Source organism: Tachysurus vachellii, chromosome 9 (assembly GCF_030014155.1).
Source record: "Tachysurus vachellii isolate PV-2020 chromosome 9, HZAU_Pvac_v1, whole genome shotgun sequence".
Taxonomy (NCBI): domain Eukaryota; kingdom Metazoa; phylum Chordata; class Actinopteri; order Siluriformes; family Bagridae; genus Tachysurus; species Tachysurus vachellii.
Genome location: NC_083468.1, coordinates 17,366,128 through 17,389,325, shown reverse-complemented (window position 1 = coordinate 17,389,325; position 23,198 = coordinate 17,366,128). Strand labels below are relative to the sequence as shown.

The 23,198-nt window shown below is 37.9% G+C and overlaps 1 protein-coding gene across 2 annotated transcripts in view; it reads right to left on the bottom strand.

Moving 5' to 3' along the window:
• The window catches only part of zfpm1 (zinc finger protein, FOG family member 1), a 68,594-nt gene that overhangs the window by 25,161 nt on the left and 20,235 nt on the right, over nt 1-23,198 (bottom strand). For both annotated transcript variants that reach the window (XM_060878014.1, XM_060878015.1), the window contains exons 2-3: nt 10,660-10,803; nt 7,112-7,273 (exon numbers count right to left, since the gene is read on the bottom strand). In XM_060878014.1, the coding sequence (XP_060733997.1) occupies nt 7,112-7,273; nt 10,660-10,803 (306 nt within the window). The remainder of the gene's footprint in view (nt 1-7,111; nt 7,274-10,659; nt 10,804-23,198) is intronic.

The window sequence follows — 23,198 nt, the reverse complement described above, 5'->3', positions numbered from 1 at the left end:
GAAAACTATTGGCCTCTGTGCTGGACAACTGAGTCTTTTAATTATTTTTAGTGTAAAGACTCAACATAGATTTGCACAAATAACATTTTTTAATTCAAAGGGTATTTAAATAGTGCACGAGTCTTTGTAATGTTGACCAATCCAAGGTGATTAATCCTGCCATAATGAGGTCAAATGAGGACAAAGAATCTAAGGCTAATTATATCTTATTCAGAAAAAGACACAGCTATTGTTTTGTTTCTTCCATGAACAATAGCAGTGTGAAACCTGCAGCTCCACAGAGAGTCAAGCAGCTGCAAACACAAGAAAAAGATCTTTGCCACTTATGTCCTTGTGCTGAAAATGATGGCAGACTGAAAGAAGCTGATGTAGGTGGTGTGTGATTTGGGCTTTGAAATGTGGAGCGGGATTGGACATTGTATCCACACAGTGCAGTGTAGAGATCTGAGGCGCAGTGTTTCTACTGAGAAACAATAGAGACAGGAGGAAGACTAAAATGACACTCCAGCGCATTTTGCTTTCTCAGTCGAGTGTTTTAGACTGAGCGAGATAAAGGATACACACTACTCTCCCTATTGTCTGTCTGAGAACGATCCGAATATGTTCATTTAACACTTGCCGGCTTGTCATTACAACTCATGGTCTAAATTAAAAGCAAAATGATTAGCAAACTGGCGAAACAGATATTTTCAGTTTACTTGCTCATTAGAATAAAAATTCAATTGCAAATAATCTCTTCACTCTTTTTATATAAGACCTCTCATTTTTTTTTAAGTGGCTACTGATTTGCCAGCTCATCTACATATTTTTATACATTTAATGCAAAAAATGTGAGGAAAGACACATACAAAAGACATTACATGAGGCAACAAATGACCTAAAAATTTGGTTTAATAATTTCCATTTTTCAAATCGCACTTTATCCCCTCTCTTTTTTGCTCCCCCCTCCTCATCGTTCTGCAAGGCCCTGATATGTTTTCAATTTGTCAGAGCTCAGGACTTTTCAGGAAGCCTATGCAGATTTGCCGGCATGTCTGCTGACAGTGTGAAACCTGGACTGCACCTCAGCACCTATCAGGCCGCCTCCAGACCACTCATTAATGCCAAGTTGGCCAAATAATTTATCAGCATTTAAATGCCATTGATAATACACATATAGAGCTTAACTCAATCCTCTAGAATTAAATATGTTCAACACTAGCAATGGGTAAATACAAATAATCATTATAATAACTACCATTAATATGGTTTATGCTGTAATTTTAAATAACTTGGTGGATAAGAATGTGTGTGTGTGTCTGTCTGTCTGTCTGTCTGAGTGTGTGTGTGTGTGTGTTTGTGTGGCTTAATGGTGTGTAGCTTAATGTGTGTGACAGACAGACAGAGAGGCAGACACACACACACAGTCAGACAAAAAGAAAGACAGAAATAGAGAGACAGAAAGACAGACAGGTTTACAGGGACACACAGAGACAGACAAAGTTGTTTATCCATAAATACAGACATCTATATTATTTATAAAACTCAATGTGATTTAACATTCATGCCAATAAAGCACTGATGAATGAACTGAATGAACTGAACTAAGAGCGAGAGAGAGAGAGCGAGATAGAGAGAGAGAGAGAGCGAGAGAGAGAGCGCAGAGTGACAGGCAGGCAGCTAGAAGGGATTACTCTGATGGTCATTTGCATATCAAGAATTTTAAGCACAGAGGAAAATATCAAACCCTCCAGCCAGCAAGGTCATTCTGAAGATAATATTTTCTTCATAATTTATTTTGCATATCATGCAGCAGGACACATTATAGATTAAAAATGCCGCTCCGCCCTATCAAGTCATTCTGACACTTGAGCCTAGCCACCACCTATCATTCCCTTTCATACGACTCCACCCTATAAATGACATTACTACACAGATACAGCAGCAGTTAACCAAACTCATAAACCATCAGCAGGACTTCTGATTAACATTTCACCTTTTCAGAGCTGGAGAATTGATGATACCACCGTGTTCGCTCCTTGCTAGTACTGTAATACAATAACCAATCAAATGATGTACAATAGTCTTTAAAGGTATCATTACTGATGCTGATAAACGGTTAAGTAACAGTAAATGAACGGTTGATCTCGGGAGTTTGTCACAGAAATGTCCTAACTGTAAGGGCCAAACTGTTTAGTAAGTAAAAGACCTGCAGTTATCTTATTTTATGATCTTAGGAAAAGTTACATTTTAGAATATCAATTGTTATTTTATCCCTTATTATTAATCCAAAGGGAAAGAATATTACAAAAGCACCCTACATTTACCACAATCCATTGTCCTAACTTTGTGTGTATGTATGTGTGTATGTATGTGTATGTATGTATGTATGTATGTATGCTATAATAGCATTCTATTTATTTACACTGAAACTCCACAGACATACTGTATGCAATAGAAATTTCCCCATAGAAAAAAGTGTTTCAATGTTTAAGTTCCCATCATTTAATGTTATAGGTACCTATTAAATGGTAGAGCTATTTTATACAGAATACAGAAAATAATTTCGGAATCTCATTTTTACAGTTAATCAGTAACAAGAAAATGATGTATTTATACCTGTACTAGTCTTGTGTTCATCTAATTAAACACTCTTTGGAATATATATGCCCCAAGCTCTATGGTACCTGAATACTGACACCAAACGTTCATCAGTGCATATTATACAACGTCTTTCTAGCTCAGACTGGCAGAGAACTTCTTTATACACTATCACCCCTTCTCCATCAGTAAGATTATTTTATCTACCATTCAGACGCATCAGATGTCTCCTGGTGATGACCCTGCAGCTCTCTGTCATCAACTCAGTCAACCTCGTCTTAAAAGTGTACAGCATAACTCCAGAAACACATGGCACTTTCTTGTCTAGGATATCGTTCACGTTAAAGATGGAAGGTGTAAGTGAAGGCAGCAATGAGAAATTGCCCACTCACTTGCTCTTAAAACTCTGTAGTCCATATGCTACTTCCTTTCATATTCTGTCAAGTGGTTTTAGAGTCAGCAAAGGTGTGTTGGAATGCTATTGGCTGTTGTGTAAATCAGTCAAGTACATCAAAACACAGCCACTCTGACTGCCTGTTTAATTCAGAATCAAATCACGGCATCATATCAATGGGACTTGAATGATCAAAACATTGTAAACGCTAACTGAAATGACATGACTTGTTTATTAACTGTTTATTAGCAACCTGGATTCCAAATGTCTTACACCCACCTTTGGAATCACTAATAAAGAGGTTTTGCTTTAGAATTTTTACAACAGGAGCCGAATCTGAAACAGCTAAGTATAACATTCATAGGCCAAAATACAGAACATGCCTTTAAATTATTGCTGACACTAAAGGATAATTTCTAACAAATAAAAAAACTTGAAAAGGAGCAATAATACCCTATATACTGGAAGAAAATGTGACAAAGTACATCTTACACTAAACTTTTATTACTGAATTAGCTATTTGTTGCTACTGAAAGGTAAAATACTTTTCCTTTTTGTACTAAAAATACACAAAAGCACAATCCACACTTTCACATACTGTTAATCCCAGATCCACACAGATATAGTTTTATAGCATAAAGTCACTGATGTCAAGACAATATGAAGTTGCCCACATCAGCAGAACGTTTTTCCCTACATATGTGCCAAGCAGCCAGAAGAAAATATTACTAATAATAATCAGCTTTCCCCTAATTTATTTATTTTACCAACCAAAGGAACCACAGTCCAGTTCTCTACTTTTCTGTTGGCTCATTAGTCAGGGGTTAATGAATTCAGGTCAAAATTCACCCAGATAAAGCTGAAGCGATACATAACCACAGGTTTAATACAGCCCCAGATTGCTAATTAGTTTTTTTTTGGTTGCTTTTATGAATTATTGACAAAAACACATTAGCATCTAGTTATGTCTATGTGTGTTTCCTCTGGGTTCTCCAGTTTCCTTCTACCCTCAAGAAGAACATTGTATTAACTACTGAAAACTGCCTCTAGGTGTAAATAAGTGTATGAAAGTGGATGTTCATGGTGCCCTTAAATGAACTGGTGTCCCAGCCAGTGTATTACTGCTTCACACCCTGTATTCCTGAGATACGCTTCGGATCCAACAATACTACTGTTGTCCTAATGAAGAATTACGCAGAAAATGATCACATGCTGGAGTACTGGGGACAGCACTAGACCAATCCGCTGAACTCTTTTGCCATTTAAATAGCAATCTAACAGGAAGTGACATCATGGCACAGGACCAGTTGTTTTTACACATCAATCAAAACCAGACCAGCAGATCTTCTTGTGCTAATGTAATTTGATAAAATTCCACATTCATATCTGTTCAACTCTTTGTGGTTTGAAAGAAAAAGTCTGAAAGAGAACAAACCAATATAGGAGTAAGCGTGACTCCAGCTGCCACTCCACTCCTGACATTCAAGCAAGCAGAAAAAAGACAAGAAGGAAGGAGTGCACACTTGCATGGTGGGGGTGGGGGGGGGGGATGTTTGTCGTGATGGAAAGACTAGTGTTGTGGGGGGGTTGTGACGATAAGAGAAAAATTCAGACCGGTCAAAGTTTCCCTTTTGCCAATCGTGCTCCTGATAAAGGCAGCGTCTGCTCTAGTACTGATAGAAGGGCTATCTCTCTTCTTCTCCCCTTTCTCTCGCTCTCCCACTCTCTAACCTCTCTCTCTCTCTCTTTCTCTTTTTCTGCAGTTAGTTTGTGAGGGAGAATAGGGGAAGAAATAACTATCACGCTCCAATCACCAGCATGGCCATCAAGTAGCAACCGCACAGCAATTAATAAGGTTGCAATTACTGTCTGCAAACTCCACGATAATCTAAACATCCTCAAAACAAAGAATTAAAAAATACCACTTCCTATTTTACAGTGTAATAGTTAAATATTACAGGACCCAATTTATCACTAATTAAATGCTAATGAAATCAAATACTCAGTTATTACAACTATTAGTTTGATCAAGGACAGAGAAAGTGATGTTAATAATCACTATAAACAGGCTGTAACTCATAAAATAATTCACGTAAAGCATGTGAAATGCATTTTGACCTTGCTATCTAGCTTATATTATTTTATTCAAATGAATAAAACAATGAGTTTGATTTCATACCTTGAAATGAGAGTACTATTTAATATCATTTGTTACTCAGAGGAATGCTAAGGCTGAAGTTATCACTCCATTCATCTAAAATGCGTTAGAGATTACTGAACAAGTACTGCTTAACCCTAAAGGCTTGGATTAAAAAACTCTTCTTGACTGAAACTAGGAAAGGAGGAGGTCCCCTAAGACAATTCTTTTTTTGTGGTGATGAATAAACACATACACGCACAAAATCAAACACACGAACACTCGCACACACAAACAAAATGTGTGCGCATACCATTTTTCTATCCACACTTTGTTTTAACAAATATACACACCCTTCATTAATATCAGCAAAACAGCACAACACAAGTGATATGTAAGTCTGCATGAAATGATCCAGTGCCAAATTAATATCTGGTTAGTCATGATGCTATGAATGTCCCATTAACAGGCAGTAGACTGGTAATTAATTGGAAAATAAAAGACTAATTATGCAGAGTAACACAGGGTTGCAGTTACAGTTAGTAATTTTATACATAGAATTTGACATACATCACAGATGTAGCTGAAAAATGGCAGTAGGTCTAGTCTACAGTAGGTGCATATAAAAATGAGAACATACAGTAACTCGGACAACAATGATGCATGTTCTGACACACCACTAAAGACATTAAAACATGTATTTATTAATATGTTCTTATTGTCTATACATTTTATACATAAAGAAGCTTTCCCAAAGAGATGAGAAGACAGGGAAGTAACATTTATGCAGACACTTCTCCACAAAAAAATTCATTTTAAAAGCATCTCCCAAACATTGAAACATATAAATATTATCTGACCCTGTGACTGGGCCTCTCCATTTTTCCAAAGTGCACTGAAAACCCCACTAAAGAAATAAGGGTTTTAAAATGCAGCAGCAAAATTTTCCATGCATTATGTGAAAATCTCAAATAGAGGCACTATGCGACTGATATGGCAGAAGTCCATCGTGGTGATGGAGATCTTTAATCCATGAACATGTATTCGCCTAGGGCAGAGGTATTCAAACTGTGGGAATTGCAGTGGGGGTCTGTGGGTGAGGGGGTGAAATAGAAAATACCAAAAAAAAAGGGAAGAGCAATTCCTTCTTTCATGTTCTGATTTATTCTATTTTATTAGACAGGTAATAACAGCCAATAAAAGCCCTGGGCAAATAGGATGACTTGACCAGAATAAGCTGCAGTAGTTTGAGTGCTGGCGAACCTGTACGTGTTGGCTGTAGGTGGGTGTGGCATTATGTTCAACTGACTAGAGATGAGTCCCAAATGATGCACTACACACTATAAGCTATGTACGCTAGAGTCTAGCTTATGAATTTAATAAGCCACAGTCAATGGCAAATGATGTCAAGCACACTACAAAGTTTTTGCAAAATACAGTGTTTTAAATATATTGAAAATTAAAGAACACAATGTGGTATAATTTAAAAGACATCTTGACTGCCGGAGTGTCGTCAACCATCTTGAAAAAGTTTTCCAGCATCAGTGCTTGTTAGCCCCACCGCTCTATTTGTAATTTTTTGTAATCCGTGTAGTGCACTTCTTCCTGATTTCTTTCCAGTGTGAAAATACTACTCACCCTATTTACACTACAAACTGGCACATTATAGTGCAGAAGCATGTGATGTGAGACACGCCTTAGGTTTTTATATGTTCAACTGACAGGGTTTTTTCTAAGTACAAAGGTTATGGATTTAAGCTGTTTTACTTACAGCTTCTCACAGATGATAATAAGGTATGCCAGAACTTGACATTTCAACCACTGTTCAAATAATAAACATACTGAAAAGGAGTTATTACTTTATGGCTACCCATCTACGACATCTGGGCATTCATGGGAGTGCGCACGATGACTGCTTTACACAAGAGACTGTAGACAGTGACTCATTCATCAGGCAATAAAATACAGACAGGTTTAAGTAAAAGAGTGGTGACACTGACCTGGGCCATTCCAACTTGGTTCCACCTCCTCCTCCTCCTCCTCCTCTTCCATCTCCTCATCCTCCTCTTCCATCTGTGGCTCTTCCTCATCACTGGGTTTCCAGCGTTTCTCATCTTCCTCGTTAATGTCCGGTGTGTCTGGAGACTCATGTGTTCTGGGCTCTGGTGAAAACAAAGAGTTCAAAACAATGTCTAAATGACTTTCTACTAATGGTCAATTTATTCTCAGGGCATGTTTAGCTACACAGAGGTGCTTTACGAGTGCGGCTGCTCCTGTCTGATGATCAAAGACAGTCTGAATAAAAGTCTTCATACACCAGTAACCTGATGCCTCCCCACACACTCGGGTCTTTTTGATTTGCCAAGTGAAAAAAGCCTTCCTTAAAGGTAATGTGCGTCTCCCTTTCATTAAGGCAAATCCTTATCATCAGTGGCCATCTCTCAGTCATTGATGGAGGTGATTAGTGAGTTCCTCAGATCAAAATGATCACCTGACTGATAGGATTCTTTGTGTCTCTCTTTGTATCTATCCCACACACACACACTGAAGTATCACTACCAACTATGAGACAATGTTACTTCTTGAGCACCGACAGTGGGCTGTCTTTCTCATTTCCTTCACACTATCCCTTTTTCTTCCTCAAGCCCCAAACCTAATCACTCCACCCTGAAATAAGCTTATCCGCATGCACAAAGGCCGCGTTTACCCTCGCATTCCCACAGCGATAAAGCAGCGATAGCCGCCGATCAATACCAGCCATAAACGTCAACCTGCGTGACTGCTATTATTAATGTAATAGTAGCGAGATTAGATCTGCATTGTCAAATAAATCTCTATCAAACCCGCAAACACACACGCACACACATTCCCCCAGAAACCATGCATACTTAGAACACTTTCATAAACACATATACATGTACAAACACATACACTGTACTTCACGTGCTTATGATTTGCCCCTCCTAACCTAAACAGGGCCATTATTTTCAGCTATAAATCACAGTGAATGGCACATTGATTTTATCCTGCAGTGCTCAGCTGGGATAGTGGAGCTGGAGCCACAGTTATTGCATTTAATATTATCAATATTATCTCCCATATCATCAGAGCTGAGACGGCAGGTATCGGGAAAAGGGGGGCCTTCACTGGCACCAGCCCTGCTCCTCAACCCATTCTGCTCTTTCCAACACACACACACCCACCCACACACATACATACGCGCATACACACACAACCCAACCACATACATATATCTGATAAGAACAACTTCCTCTGTCACACCTGGAGGGCAAAGTCACCCAGCTAGCTTCAGTACAACTCCCAAGCTTCAAACCTCATTCGTTTCTTATAAATCTGCTCTTTTTTAGTTACAGTTGAAACAATTCCGATACACACAGTACAGGACAGCTCTTTTTTAAAGGAGAACATATGACTCAATCATGTATTGGGTGAGTGTCTGACCATTTCTGCAGCCATCATATTCTTTCGTAAGTTCTAATGCTGGGATTAAAAGCATCTTAAAGCACACCTAATCTTTACCCCTAAAAAAGAACTGCCATTTCCCAGTACTAAGAAAACAAAAAACCTGTTTAATTACCACTCAATCATCATGTCTATTGGTCATAATCAAGGTTTTTGTAGTTATTGTAGGACGAAAAAAAAACCTTTCACTGGCTCTATACCAGTACATTATCATATCTGCTCAGAGATGTATTATATGTCAAAGGGGTGAAGCTGTGGTTATATGCATTGCTCCGAAGTTGCATTAGCAACAGCTTTGTTTAGGCATTATTTCATCTTATTCTACAACCTTTATTTTTAGAGCGCAATACTTGTAGGTCTTATTTCTTTTATAGAGTCACATATTTGAAAAGTTTTTATGACACAACTCAACAACTGCTCTTAGACCTGTGAATAAAGTAATATGAGTTTGGAAAGAGCATCCAATCATTTGTACATGTTGAAAAGCACCGGATTAACTAGTCATTTAAAGATGGAAAAAAAAAAAGCAAATCGCCGTCATTTAAGCAAGCATGTACATATGAATTGTTTGCAAGACAAAAAATTCCTGGAATGCATTAACCTCACTTTAACCGCAACATGTTTTTACCACACTTTACCACCTCTGTGCTGATGTGTAAAAAAAAACCATCAACAGCATCATCATCATTATCTCTGCTCAATGAGATCACCGCAGAAATTCAGCACACTCCCTGTTCCTTACCTGAGATCCTCTGCTCTATGTTCTGTGCTATAATGATCATCGATATGGTGTTTATAGATAATGTACTAGTGGCCGGTGGGGGGCTGACAAGCACTATGTATCCTGTGACTGGTTGAATGTTTTTCTGAGGCGGTTATCAAGTGGTTATCGCCTGTGTCTTTCTCTCCCAGATGGTGGATAAGAGAGCTGGCCTTTATTAGCCAGTGCTGGCCTGATAAAGACCTGGTATTGATCGCAGGTTGAAAGAGCAGGTTCGTCAAACACGGCTGATTTACAGAAGCCTGATAATAGCAGCACCGGGCAACAGAGGAGCTCAAAAAGCGAGAGATAGAGGGAGATACAGAAAGAGATGCAGAATATGGTGACGTGGCCTTTTTAATTTATGTAGCTACAAAGCACAATGCACCAAGGATGAAACGCATGACGAATGCACACACAAATGCTAGAAATATACAAAAGTTACATTTTAAATGATAACTGTGTTTCCATTAATCATCTCTCGAATATGCATAAGTTTCGCTTAGGGTGACTGCATTACTCATATATTCCTAAAAAATATTACAGTACAGAAACATATGCTCACAGATGAGAATAACGTCTAATCTAATGCTGATTAGCACCTGAGAAAATTTCCATCCATTTATCAGAAACCACGAACAAACAGGCTCTTATCACTGCAGTACAAAACTGAACAAAAACAGGAATTTTCCACTTTAAAAAAAAAAAAAAGAAAAAGAAACAGCATTTTATCTATGAATGTATTGTCTGAATTAAGACTAACAAAACAAACTGGGAAGTAAGCAGCAGCAGGCAGGATACACAGTGTATCTTGCTCTTGCAGTCATTATTCTGTTTGAAAAAGAAAATAAACCAAGAATTATTAGTTTTAAATACACTGTATATCATACTGGTTTTTTTTATACATGTTACTGTCATCAAATATAAATTCCTTTTACTAAAATTCAAATAATTTCCATAAAAGAAAGAACCAAATCATAGATATACTATCATAACAGGCAACAATTAGTCTCTTCTACACCTTTTCTACAAAGAAAAAAGTAAACTGTGGTGCAGTCTAACATTCTGACTGCTTCTCCTAATGCACTGCTGCGAATCCGCTCATTAAAACAGACCCCAGTGGTTACGATCTTAAATCGATCCCAGTCAGACATACAGATACCACACGGCCAGGTTTAATGAGGCTGATGAGAGGGCAGGTCTGATTACTGTCAGTTGCTAGTTTTTTCAACACTACACTCTGTGTGGACACATAAAGCTGAAGCTTCAAATCAAAGGCAAAATGATTTATGAAGGTCTTTTTACCTTCATTATAAAGAGGTGCAAACGAGGAACTGGACCCATCGCACTCCGCCGAGTCGTCCTGGTCTGAGGCACCAGCTTCTTCCCCTGAGAGACTGACGTCATCAGGTGGATTGTCTTCTCCACCATCAAGATCCCCAATAGGGCCTACAGACGAAGATAGAGAATAAGCATAAATAACATCTGAACACCTTTAGCTTATAATTATTAATTATATATAAAAATAAAAGGTCTACAAGTGTGGAATATGATAGTTAACAGCCAGGGAAATGAGAACAGTTTCACTATATCATTAATGCATGTACTTTATGGTAGCGCTCAGAGAACTCGGAGATTTAACTGACACAAATAGCTGGTGTTAATGATTGTAGAGTACTGAGGTTAGGCTATAAATATAATATCGTATTGTGATTCATTATAGGAGGAAAACCCTGATTAGGTTCCAACCCCAATTCCCTTAAAGGTTTAATTGGATGGAAATCCCACAGCTTATGAACACCAGCCAAACATGGTGAATATGTTATAAGAGAGTTGGCAATGATGGTAAAATTTTCATTTGATGGTATCACTAAGAATCAAATAAATAATAAAAATGCAAAATGTGTATATTTTCCTTCGTATGTATGAATACAAATAAATCCATAGTAGATGAATGAGCCTCTACAGTTACATATGTAATGCAGTCAGTAAAAATAGTAAAAAAAAAAATAGTAAATTATAATTTAGTTACTTTTGTCTAATTGAGAATAAAACATTTTCTAACCATGTACCCTGACTGCATATTAATTCATACCTCAGTTCATATCTAAGAGACTGCGGTTGGAGAGCAGAAATCTAAATATAAAAATCCTCTGCATTATTTGCATATAAAGACACCTGGTGTTTTTGAAAAATGTCTAATTTTGACAGTGTTTGTAAATTAATTTTCAGCGTGTCAAACGAAGAGAGGATTGTTCGGGGCTAAAGCCGTGACTGGAGGCGTATATATTTACACTCCTCAAACAAAGAGGCCTATAATCTATACAAAGCACGCAACAATACCCGTGAATAAAGAGCCTCTTCGAAAAAGGCAAAGGCAATTTTTCTAATTCTGTTAATTTCACTTCCAAAGCAATTAAAACGTGGTGGAGATAATGCTTCCAAACAATCGCTCTCTGACAAAGTGTTTCTGTCTTTGTAAATGAAACATCTTTAGGCTAATTCCGACTTCCACGCCTGCATGGTTCACTGTAATTTCAGATAAAATTAACATAGTTAGATTTGGACCTTAATAATGAAGGGAAAAAGAAGGAAAGGAAAAAGATTGATCCCATATGCAATATTTTTAGAATGCAGTCCGAGTCTTGGTCAATCTAATTTTCTATATCTGCGAAGACATTTTCATACAATTAATTTTCCTTTAATCATAATTGTACAAAAGAGCTTCTCTGTTTAAAAAAAAAGTCCAATTATATTTTGTGTTTAAATGTAAGTTTGAATTATGATTTTCTTTCTCATTAGTGCTCTGCTTAAATCACTGCATCGCTGCTTTCAGACATCAAATGGTGCAGAAAGTTTTTGCTCTCCTCCTTTTCTTCCTTTCATGAACAGACCAATCCATATCTCTCCCAGCAGGCCAGGGAAGAGGATATTACTGCATGCATTCACCACCAAGTGTAATTTGTTTGTGGTCAATTAAAACCAAGGAGAATTGGTCCAAGGGACAAAAAGTGATATTCAGTCATCTCAAAAGCAATTCCACCAGGGGTATTCATGTGCTGTTATCATTTCATAGCAAAATTACACGAATACTCTTGCATCACCAAATGGCCATGTGCACCACTAGTTATTGGAAGTAATAAATGATTCACAAATGTGTGCATGGAAGACATTTACTTTGCTGATAATCTGATTGTCATCTAGTTATGCTGGAAAGTTTTTGAAGCCTTCAAAGTGGTGATATTTTTAGATATTACTTATATGACCATAAATTTGGAATAAAAAAAATAAATAAATAAAGACTTTCTTCATAAAATAATTTCAACAATGATACTAAAACAAATAATGTGTTCAAACGTGTTCTATAAATTTATAGTAATAAATTCCCATAGTCTGCTATGATGAGGGATTTTCCCCATCTCATTTCCCTTTACGGAAAATTGCAGAAGCGTTTGAATGAGTCTTGCTTGAACATGGTCAGGTTTTGCTAGTGCATTCCACTAATATTAACTTTAGGAGTTGCCCATTTCCAGACCCACATAATTTTATAAAGGAATAATCTTCATTTTATGCTGAGTATTGAGTATTGTTTTTAGTAAAAGATTCATTTTGTGCTCAGGGAGAATTTTCAGACCTGTGGTTTGTCATTCCTTATTTCTCAGGATTTTAATTCAGAATTTGGTCAATGATCTCCAATATAATGACATACCTGCATCAACAATGTGTTACAGAGATGAGGTTTTGTTGTTAGTAGGCTGAACATTTTTTATTTGTTTTAGATTGTTTTTTTTAGGAGTAAATTATTATTTTTGCTCATTTATCCAAGGAAAAGACTTGAGCAGGGAACAAGGCATTTGTCATGTGGGGTTATTTTGATGGGGCTATTTGGGTCATATAGCTTCTTCCTGGTTACTTTTGCATAGCCTAGATTCCATTCTGTTAATGGTACTGGTATGATATTCAGGTATTGATCTATATAGTAGATTGTAATAGGACAGCCACCTCTTGGCAGGATTGTCATTATTTAAAAAGTCCATCACTTGTATACAATTTGCCCAATAGTGTACACTTTAAAGCACTTTTATACCTTTTATTCTTCTGACATTGTTTTAGTTTGAGGCATGATGCTAGATTCTGAAGAGTTATGGACCTGATTTCATACATAAGTTTAACATAAAACTCATTAATAAAACATAACTCCTACATTTCATTATTTATTACTCATCACAGTATTACTGTACCTGAACCGAGAGTATCTTCATGATATTTATAAAAATTAAGCCTAATTAAAGAAAAGGTAATAATGTGAATTTTAGTTTTGATTAAATGTACATTTAGTGGTTAACAAAGGAAAACTTGATGGCATGGCTACACATACTGATCAATATATATTCTACATACTGTATGCACATGCTCTGGTAATGAGAGAATGAAATCTGGATCTGGGTTAAAAGATTATGCACAGTTCAGCGTTTGGAACTTTAACTCCAGTGTCATGATGAATATGTAATATGTGGGAGAAAGTAGAAATAGATAATGGCAGTAATGAGAGGCATACTCGTACACATACCCACACAGGACTTTGAGTCCTAACTGCCACTCGAACAGACAGAACAAAGTGGCTAAGCTGATGAAGGCAGAGAAGATATCGCTTTATTAACTGGCCTCGTCCACATCAAACCTGTGTGCTTAACAGCAGCGATTAAATACTGAGACAACACATCAAACCAGAGTCTGATTAATCTCGCACACACTCACGCACCCACACACACAGTCTCGCACTAATCACCATATTACAAAACAGTCCACAAGCTTATGACTCCACTTGTATCAGGTAATTGGAGAAAGAAGACTGGAATCTGTGGTGAAAGGAAGAGTGGGTCATTGTTGTTAATGACATAACTGATTTGAATCAGTGACATTAAAACACAGCAAGTTATATCAATTACTGTACCATCCTCATGTATGCATCTCATTCCAACATCACACAGAAACCAAAACATTTGGATCAGGAATCAGCTCCTCTAATATAATAAACCTAACTGGACATTATAGTGAAAGACCAAAATCAGAGAAGCGATCAGGCAACAGATGAGCAGGTGTGGTGGAGGTATTGATCATGGCAGGGCAAGGTTGAGAAAACATGCTGAAATGATTGATGAACTGCTGGAGTTGTGCGACATAGACCTGGCTGGCCAAGCTACGTGTCAGCAGAGTCACTGGAGTTGCAGATAAGATGTGAGCCTCAGGACTGGTACACTTTAGCTTGTCAGTTGTTGAAGTCATTTGGAAGAACCACAGCACGCGCACGCACACGCGCACGCACACACGCGCGCACACACACACGCGCGCAAACACACACGCGCACACACACACGCGCGCAAACACACGCGCGCACACACACACACACACACGCGCGCACACACACACACGCGCGCGCACGCACGCACACACTTTATACATATGTACAGAATGCTGCTAATTCTCAGGCTTCAGTAGATAACCAGGATGTATTGAGACATTGACTGACATTATGACAATGATGCTACTGCAAAGACATGTGGTGATTGATCAAATCTCCAGCAGGTATTGCCTTGATTTTGATAGTGTTACCAGAATATACGGACATGTCTTTCGCTAATTCAGTAAAACCCAAACACTGTTTACATGCATGCCAAATTATGTTTATTGCACATCTGAATGGAAATGAATACAGACTCAAATCTTAGGTCACCTTCAAGTACTGTATGTTCAGACAGCAAAGGAAATCTGATTTCTATAACTGAATGACTTCACTGGAAATCATGAGTAAGCCTGTTTGTCTGTTTGTGCACTCACTATATCCATGTTGGTCGTCATAGTAACAGTGCAAGTTGCATCTGTCATGTGGAGCAGGTGAACATTATAAAGTTAGATGATTAAAAAGCAGGACATGATCTGAAATGTTAGAAAATGAAATGTCAGAACAAGAAAGCAAATATTGTTCAGGTTCTGGAATTAATATGTAAAACATTTGTAAAATCATCTTAATATACCTATTTAGATAAACAGCAATGTGGTCATGTGGTGTTTGGTGCTGCCTTCACCTCTAGCACTAAAGTTGTGTGTCATTGTGAGTACAATGTATGATTTTTTTTGCACACAGTCCATCATGAGGCTTAAGTCTATTTTGTTCAAGTCACAAATGTGTGATGTTGAAATCTCACAGGACTGGAAAGATTGAAATCCTGAGATTGTGCTTGTGAATATGGCTTGAATCAGATTTCATTTGTCTTTGCCATTCATACTGCTTATTTACCATCAAAATGGTAAATAAATCTGGTTTACTGATTTAATCCGCCTGTCTGAACATCAGAAGCCTAAGAAGCCAACAAACAAAATAATTGTAGGATTGTTATATATTGTAATATGTAGGATTATTATTCTATTGTGTTAAATGGCAGGTCAGATTTATTAACGATGTGTTCCCTGAATACTACTACTATTAGAAATGGCTACAATTAAACTCTACAGTGAACCAGCAGTGATTCTACACCATGCTTCACCAGTCTATTTCCTCAAGCCCTTCTGAGAGTTTTGAGTTTTATGCTTCAAAACTTCAAGCTTCTTTACCAACTTTAGTGAACTGGAAGCAAAGAATTAGTAGATTAGAATTTGAAAATAATATAATCAAATCATTGTTCATTATACATATTTATTTATATAAAATGTTAATAAAAAAAAAATATATGTATATATATATATATGCATATATTATTAATCAATAATAATATTGATATAATTAATCCATATATTATTAATCACAAGAAACATCTCCCATTTAAATCACACAAATATGTTGGGTGATGTTTCTTATGCTAATGATATAATGCTTATTTTAAAACAAATGCCTGTATGATTCTCACTGTGAATTGGACATAAGAGCATAGACCAATAAGCTGAGTGCAGGACACCAGAAAGAAGCAAGATGTGTTTAAATCCATCCTTCATCACTTCATCTGTTCACCGTTTCCTACCCTTAACTATATGCATTTTAGCGGCATTTTCTTGCAAACACCCCTGTCGTTCTCTTCTGCTCCATCTCTTAGCCTTCCTTTTTTACTCCTTCCCTCACTTGCTGTCTGTCTCTCACCCTCCCTCTCTCCCTCTCTCGGAGCGTCATTCTTTGCGGATAGCTGCAAGCCGTTCACGGTTATCGTCTGCTGCAGACTCTCTCTGCCGGTCTGATCTGTCTCCTCTTCATTAAGCAAATACGCCAACGTGGAAATGAAAACATAATAGCTATTTGATTTCCAGCGAGATATTTTGCATATTGGTTCGGAGCTGATAGTGGAATTTCATCAAGTTGGGTTTTTTTTCCTACGCTTTAAAAACGACATGACTGAGCTGGGCAGCTTCAGCAGGATTTCTTTACATTGCTGGGGAGGGAAGTGAGGGGAAGGGGAAAAAAAAAAAAAACAGAAAAGCACCAGTTCCCCAGTTAGACTACTTAAACGATTAAATATCCCCTATTCTCCCTTTTTCTCTTTTTGATAACAGGGGAGGAAAATTTAAAGAATTCACAGTGCTTTAGGTTCACTATACTAATCAGAGATAGAGGGGAGAAAATTAACTCCTTAATGAGCAAGAGCCATCTTTCTGATAACAACCCAAGCTAGGAGAGATGATGGGATGGGAGACAGACTGAGAAAAGGGGAAAGAAAAAAACACACAGAAATAATATTTTCACTTGCATGGAAGAAATCTGATGCCCTCACACTCTGGAAATTGTTCTTTGTGTGCACAGAGGGCAGGTGAGATTGCAGGTAGTGATATCACATGGCTACAAGCTGGCCAGGACCGCTGGTGAGATGTATTGTCCTGTACGGGGGTATTTCTCACAGCCCTGAGAGAGAAAAACTAGCCCTGCAAACACAGATCAGCAGAACTCCTAGCGGCAATCCATCACAGCCCACTCCTCTAGTAGAGAGCTCAGCCTAGGTGAAACATGGCTAAAAGATTGTCTGCTTGTTTTTTTTCTGAAGGATCAAGAAAAATTGTACAGGTTTGTCAAAAATTGTTACGTAATATTCCTTTTTCTAGAAAAATCTGGATCTGAATAAACAACTAACATGACTAAAAAATTATAATTACTGTTTTATGCATAACAATTAATTAATTTATAGATAGAAATAACACGTTTAGAAAAGATAGGGTTTTTTATTTTATTTGTAAGTGATTCTTCAAGATACTACATTAGCATCTTCTGAGGGATTTTCTTTCCAGTCTCCTGACACTCCTGATGCCCATCGCGGCAGCATCCGGCCAGTTGACAACCCCTGTGCTACCACATGGGCACACAAACATGCTGCTGCCAGAATTCTATAATTGTCTCTTCAAGTATTTAGAAAATGCATATATGCCACACTGCACCAAAGGGTCCACAGCGATGGCACTCAGTCAACCCTCAGGAACCATCATTCAGAACAGGGTTTTATTTCAGGCTTTAGAGCTCTTTCACCTGACTGATGTGTGGTGAAAAAGGAAAAAAATCTGCATATATTTAGTATTCAAAAGTGACTCGCATTTAATGTGTATGTATTAATTAGCCCATGTTCCAGATGAGCGCACACTCTCATGACTGTGCTAAAAATGTATTTTTTAATTAAAACTGAGTTGATTTGCTGATTTACAAAAATCTATTTGATCTAATCTGTAACTATACATACTTATTCTCAGAAGAAATAATGCCATTTACTGCTAGGATTAATCCAAATCAGTACATAGTACAAAAAACACATTTTGAATCAAATGTAGCAAATATGGGAACAGCTAGAACAGGCCAGACATTTTTCCAGGCAAAATATTATTATGGTACACCGTTTAACCTCATGAACTCTCCAGAAGTCATGGTCAGGACACTGACTTTGGCGCATCTGCTTAAAAGAACATTCCTCTTTTTTTCGCCTTTTCTAGCGGGGAAAAGTGTACATGTCCTCTCGTCATGCATTTTAGCTCGTCACAACAAACCTGGCAACAATCACCCTACTCCCACCTACTTAATATACGGTCTCTATAAATCTCTCAGTATTTCACAAGAGATTCCTATAAAGGTGCACATTTCAAAGCATGTGTGTTAATATTATTATTAGTGCATGTGCATTGCAAATGAGGACAAAATATGATCTTAAAGTTTATAGATTATATTGGAAAGAGTGATTTAAGTGATCAGTAGTGTTTTTTAGGATCATAAGTATCATGATTATATCGAGTGCTCAAGTGCATTGTTTCTCACAGTAGCAAGTACCGGATTACATATTAACATATATTTTTGTTCTCCTTGTACTGAGTATTTCAGTGTTACATTTACTTTTGCAAAGATTAGAACAGAATAGAAGCTTTACTTTTTCACATATACATTACAGCACAGTGAAATTCTTTCTTCACATCTCAAATTCTTCTATCTCAAATTTGGAGGTTGGGATAAAAGTGCAGAATTAGCTATGATACAGCACCCCTGGAGCAGTGAGGGTTAAGAGCCTTGCTCAAGGGCTCAATAGTGGCAGCATGGCAGTGCTGGGGCTTGAACCCTGATCCTCTGATCTACAACCCAGAGTCTTAAAAGGCACCACTGCCCCTACAGTGACATAAACATGAAATAAAAAAACAATGGGATCTTAGTCTTTTGCAAGGTTATTAATTGTAGATCTACTCTCCTGCTGCCACACTGTTAAACCAAAATATGAGAATATATACACTCTGTTCACTTTTTTTAGGATCAATTATCCGATCAGCTAATTATGTGGCAGCACTATGCATACCATAGTTCAGATACAGGTCAAGAGTTTCAATTATTGCTCACACAAAAATATCAGAAATAGGAAAATGTGATTTCTGACATCAACCATGCCATGGTGGTTTGTGATAGAACGGTTGATGTTTTTTTCAGAAACTGCTGATCTCTTGGAAACTACACACACATGAATTTCTAGAGCTTACATAGAATCGGTTTAAAAAAAAAAAAACATCCTGTAAGTAAAGGGCCATGATAGCCATCAACCTTTTATCATCTAGTCATGATCTACACTCATCAACACTCATGATCCACCTGTATACCTGCACATTCATCAAGTCAAGTCAAGTCACTTTTATTGTCACATCACCACAGCACAATAAAAGTGACTTGACTTGAGTTGATGAATGTGCAGGTATACAGGTGGATCATGAGTGTATATTACACACAGAGTAGATGATAAAAGGTTGATGGCCATCATGGCCCTTTACTTACAGGATGTTTTACATTCATGCACTCATCCAAGGAATGGGTATCAATCATCAGCTGTGCATTTGTCCACACTGGTAGCCTCAGATTCCTTATGTGACAGGAGTGCATTCCAGTGTGGCCTTCAGCTTCTAGAACCCTTCTGCTTCAAAGTTCAATGTTTTGTGCATTCTGAGATGCTTTTCTGCTCACCATGGGTTTAAAGAGTGATTATTTGAGCTATTGTATCCTTCCTGGCATCTGGAACCATCCTGGCCACTATTTTTTGTCTTTTTTCATTAATGAGGAGATTCAGCCCACAGAACTGTTTGTTTTTGGGTTTTCCTACCATTCTGTATAAACTCTAGGAGCTCCAGGAATGTGAAAACCAGCCCATCTGGTTCCAATATCCATACTACGATCAAAGTCCCAGAGACCACACTTTCTTCATTCTGGTGTTTGATGAGCTCTTGACCTCTATCTGTATTTTTTTGCTGCTACACGATTGGTGGATTAGGTAAATGGCATGAATGTGCAGGTGATCAGGTGTTCCGAGTAAAGTTGATGGTGAGTGTGTAACCTGTGCATAGTGTAAAATATCTTTAAATATTTTGATATATTTTATCTGCTATCGCTCACTACTCGAGAAAGCAGAATGGAGAAAAAATGTTGTTGCATGGTTGTCAGACAAGCTGATTTGACTTTCAGAAATCGCTGATTTGGAATTTGCACTTATATCATCATGTAGTGATTATATATAATAGTGCAAAAAAAAATCCAGTGAGTGGCACTTCAGCAGTCAGAAAAGAAGAGATGAAATGATGAAAGAGCTGAATGCTGCTCTGGTTCAGAGTTGATAGGATGGATACATAGTGACTCAAGAAACCTTTTTTACCAGCAGGATGAGCAGAAAATCATCTAAGATTGTCAAAGCTTGTGGCGGATGTGCTACAACAGCAGAAGACCACAGTGGATTGCACTCCTGTCAGCCAAGAATAGAGTCTATAACCAGTGTGGACATACTGAACAGCTGATGATTGATGCCCAATCTTTGAATAATTGCATGAATGTGCAGGTATACAGGTGTTCATAATAAATTGGACAGTGAGTATATATTACACACAGACTAGGTGATAAAAGGCTAATGGAAACATGTCATCAGTGCTAAATATGTTATGAATAAGATCTTTATTAATTCCTCAGTTAACCAGTGAGTGTATTGTGTTGTGCGAGTAAGAGGGAGTTAAGCTTTGCACATCTGTGTGTATATGCTCTGAATGGCCTTGTGTTTTGTTGTGGGGGAAGTGGTGTGTGTGTGTGTGTGTGTGTTTTGGGGGGGATAGTGAAGGATGAAATAAGTATTTGATTCAGCCGCCCCTCCCACTTTCACTGTGTATCTTGGGATGGTGGGAAAGTTGAAATCTGCTTCTATTTTCTATCATTTATCAGGCTGCTTATCGTCAGGCTCTTGTCTGCATGCCTGGCTTCCACATCAGGGTCTTAGCTCTGACTGGCTGGCAATTCAACTACCCACAACTACAATCTGTTTAAAAAAATAAAAAAATAAAAAACACAGAAATGTAAAAACTCACACACACCACACAAACACACACACAAACACAAACACACACACACACACAGTTGTTTTATCTCACCTGACCAATACGTATAATTCATATTTGGACATGGAGAAGCAGTAAACAGCTACAAGCCTTTGATTTTCAGATGAGGAAACAACAGCTGCCACTAGCTGCATCTAACTGACCTCTAATGAGCGTCGTATTAACCAACAGCATGGGGTTACTCAGAGGTCACAACCCATTCACACAAAACACTCGCTTGTAACCCACACAGACTCATAGGGCTATTGATTTCTGCTCAGTTCACAAGCCCCTAAAGAAAAGATTGGGCGACTGATATAGAAAAGATCTCAAAAATTCCCCCAAAATATATTAATGCCATCAAATGCAGCAAGACTTCATGCCACCTCTCATATCACAGTGTACTGCTGAAGGAGCTCTCAGAGACATTGTTGCATCTGTTATCAAACCGCCGACTTGCCAGATATGAAATGTCCTTGGATAAGCCTGAGGCAACGTTCACACACATTCTTTTATTCCGCACTGCTAACTTCATACATTACAAGCAACGTCAAATGGCGCAATGAGTATCTATACATTATTAGTGTGTACCACAAATATCAAATCAGTTCTACCGTATGGGAAGAAATTTCACTAAATGTTACTAATGAGGGAAAAAACTTCAACAAAATTTTGTGTTAGAGTTTTAGTTTTAATTATCCATTTTATTTACTAAACAGTATATATTTAAATAAAGAGTTGATCCATTTTATTAATACATCTATAAAAAGCAAAGTATGTATTATAGCCAAAAAAGTAATTTCTATTAGTATGCATCATTTTCTGCTTTAACCATTTAGGATTCAGTGGGAGACAAAATAAAAATATTCCTGTTATGAAGACCAGGAAAAAAATAGCAGATTTGCGAGCTATATATACAAATATGAAATGTTTATGCTCAGGAATAAATTATGAACCTGCTGCCTGATTATGCGCTTAAGAAAATATCACTATTTTGATGGTTTGTGTAATAATAAAACTAATGTTCCCTTTATAAAGCATTAACACTTTTAAGGCTCATTTGAACGCAGTGGAATAATTTAAACTTTAAAGGTCATCGTAATGTATAGATATCTCTGTGTGAGTTCAGGAAGTGGATGAATGTGTGTGTGTATGTGTGTGTTGTGTGTGTGTGTGTGTGTGTGTGTGTGTGTGTGTGTGTGTGTGTGAATGTTACACAGAGTTCAGTTTTAGTGAGGTGGAATTAGCGAAGCAGCAAGCTTTAAATGCTTAGGGGAGGATGAGTGTGTTCTCCCGCACATCTTCTCTCTGAGTGATACTGGGAGGATGCTGGAGGAGGAGAGAATGATTGGGCTGGTATGCAGAGGACAAGCCTCTTATCCGTTTCTCTGTCTCTGTGATCCAACTATGAAAAGGAGATCCAGGTTGCTCCTTCATTCCAGGTGCTTCCTCCTCTCCTCGTCTCACTGCTTCTCAACACACACACACGCACGCACACACACCTGGCATTCATCCATTTCCTGACCGACCATCAGCCTCAGGTTTTACTTGTCTACAGGTTTAGAGAGAACCCACTCTCCCTCTCATACCACCTACTCGATCACACACACTCACACACACACACACAGAGACACACACAATTCCCAGCTGTTGTGGCCTGAGCCATAGACTAAACAGCCATGACAAGCAGAACATGTCACCCAGCACACATCTAGGTCACATTCACACAAGTAGGAGGCTGGAGGCCACGTCGTTGCACACAGAGAGCAGTGTTTAGGCTAGCATCCTTCCAAAAAGAGATAGAAAATTACAGACCTAAACACACAGCCTCCTGCTACAATGACTTCCACTGTGAGACAACATGACGTAAATACATTTACAACAATAAATGCTGCTGTTTAAAAACAAAACTAACCCTGTATTCCAGTTTTAATACAACTTTAAATTTATGAATGTTTTAATGATAGTTAATGGCCAAAAGCAAGTTTACGCTCTGTAGGTCG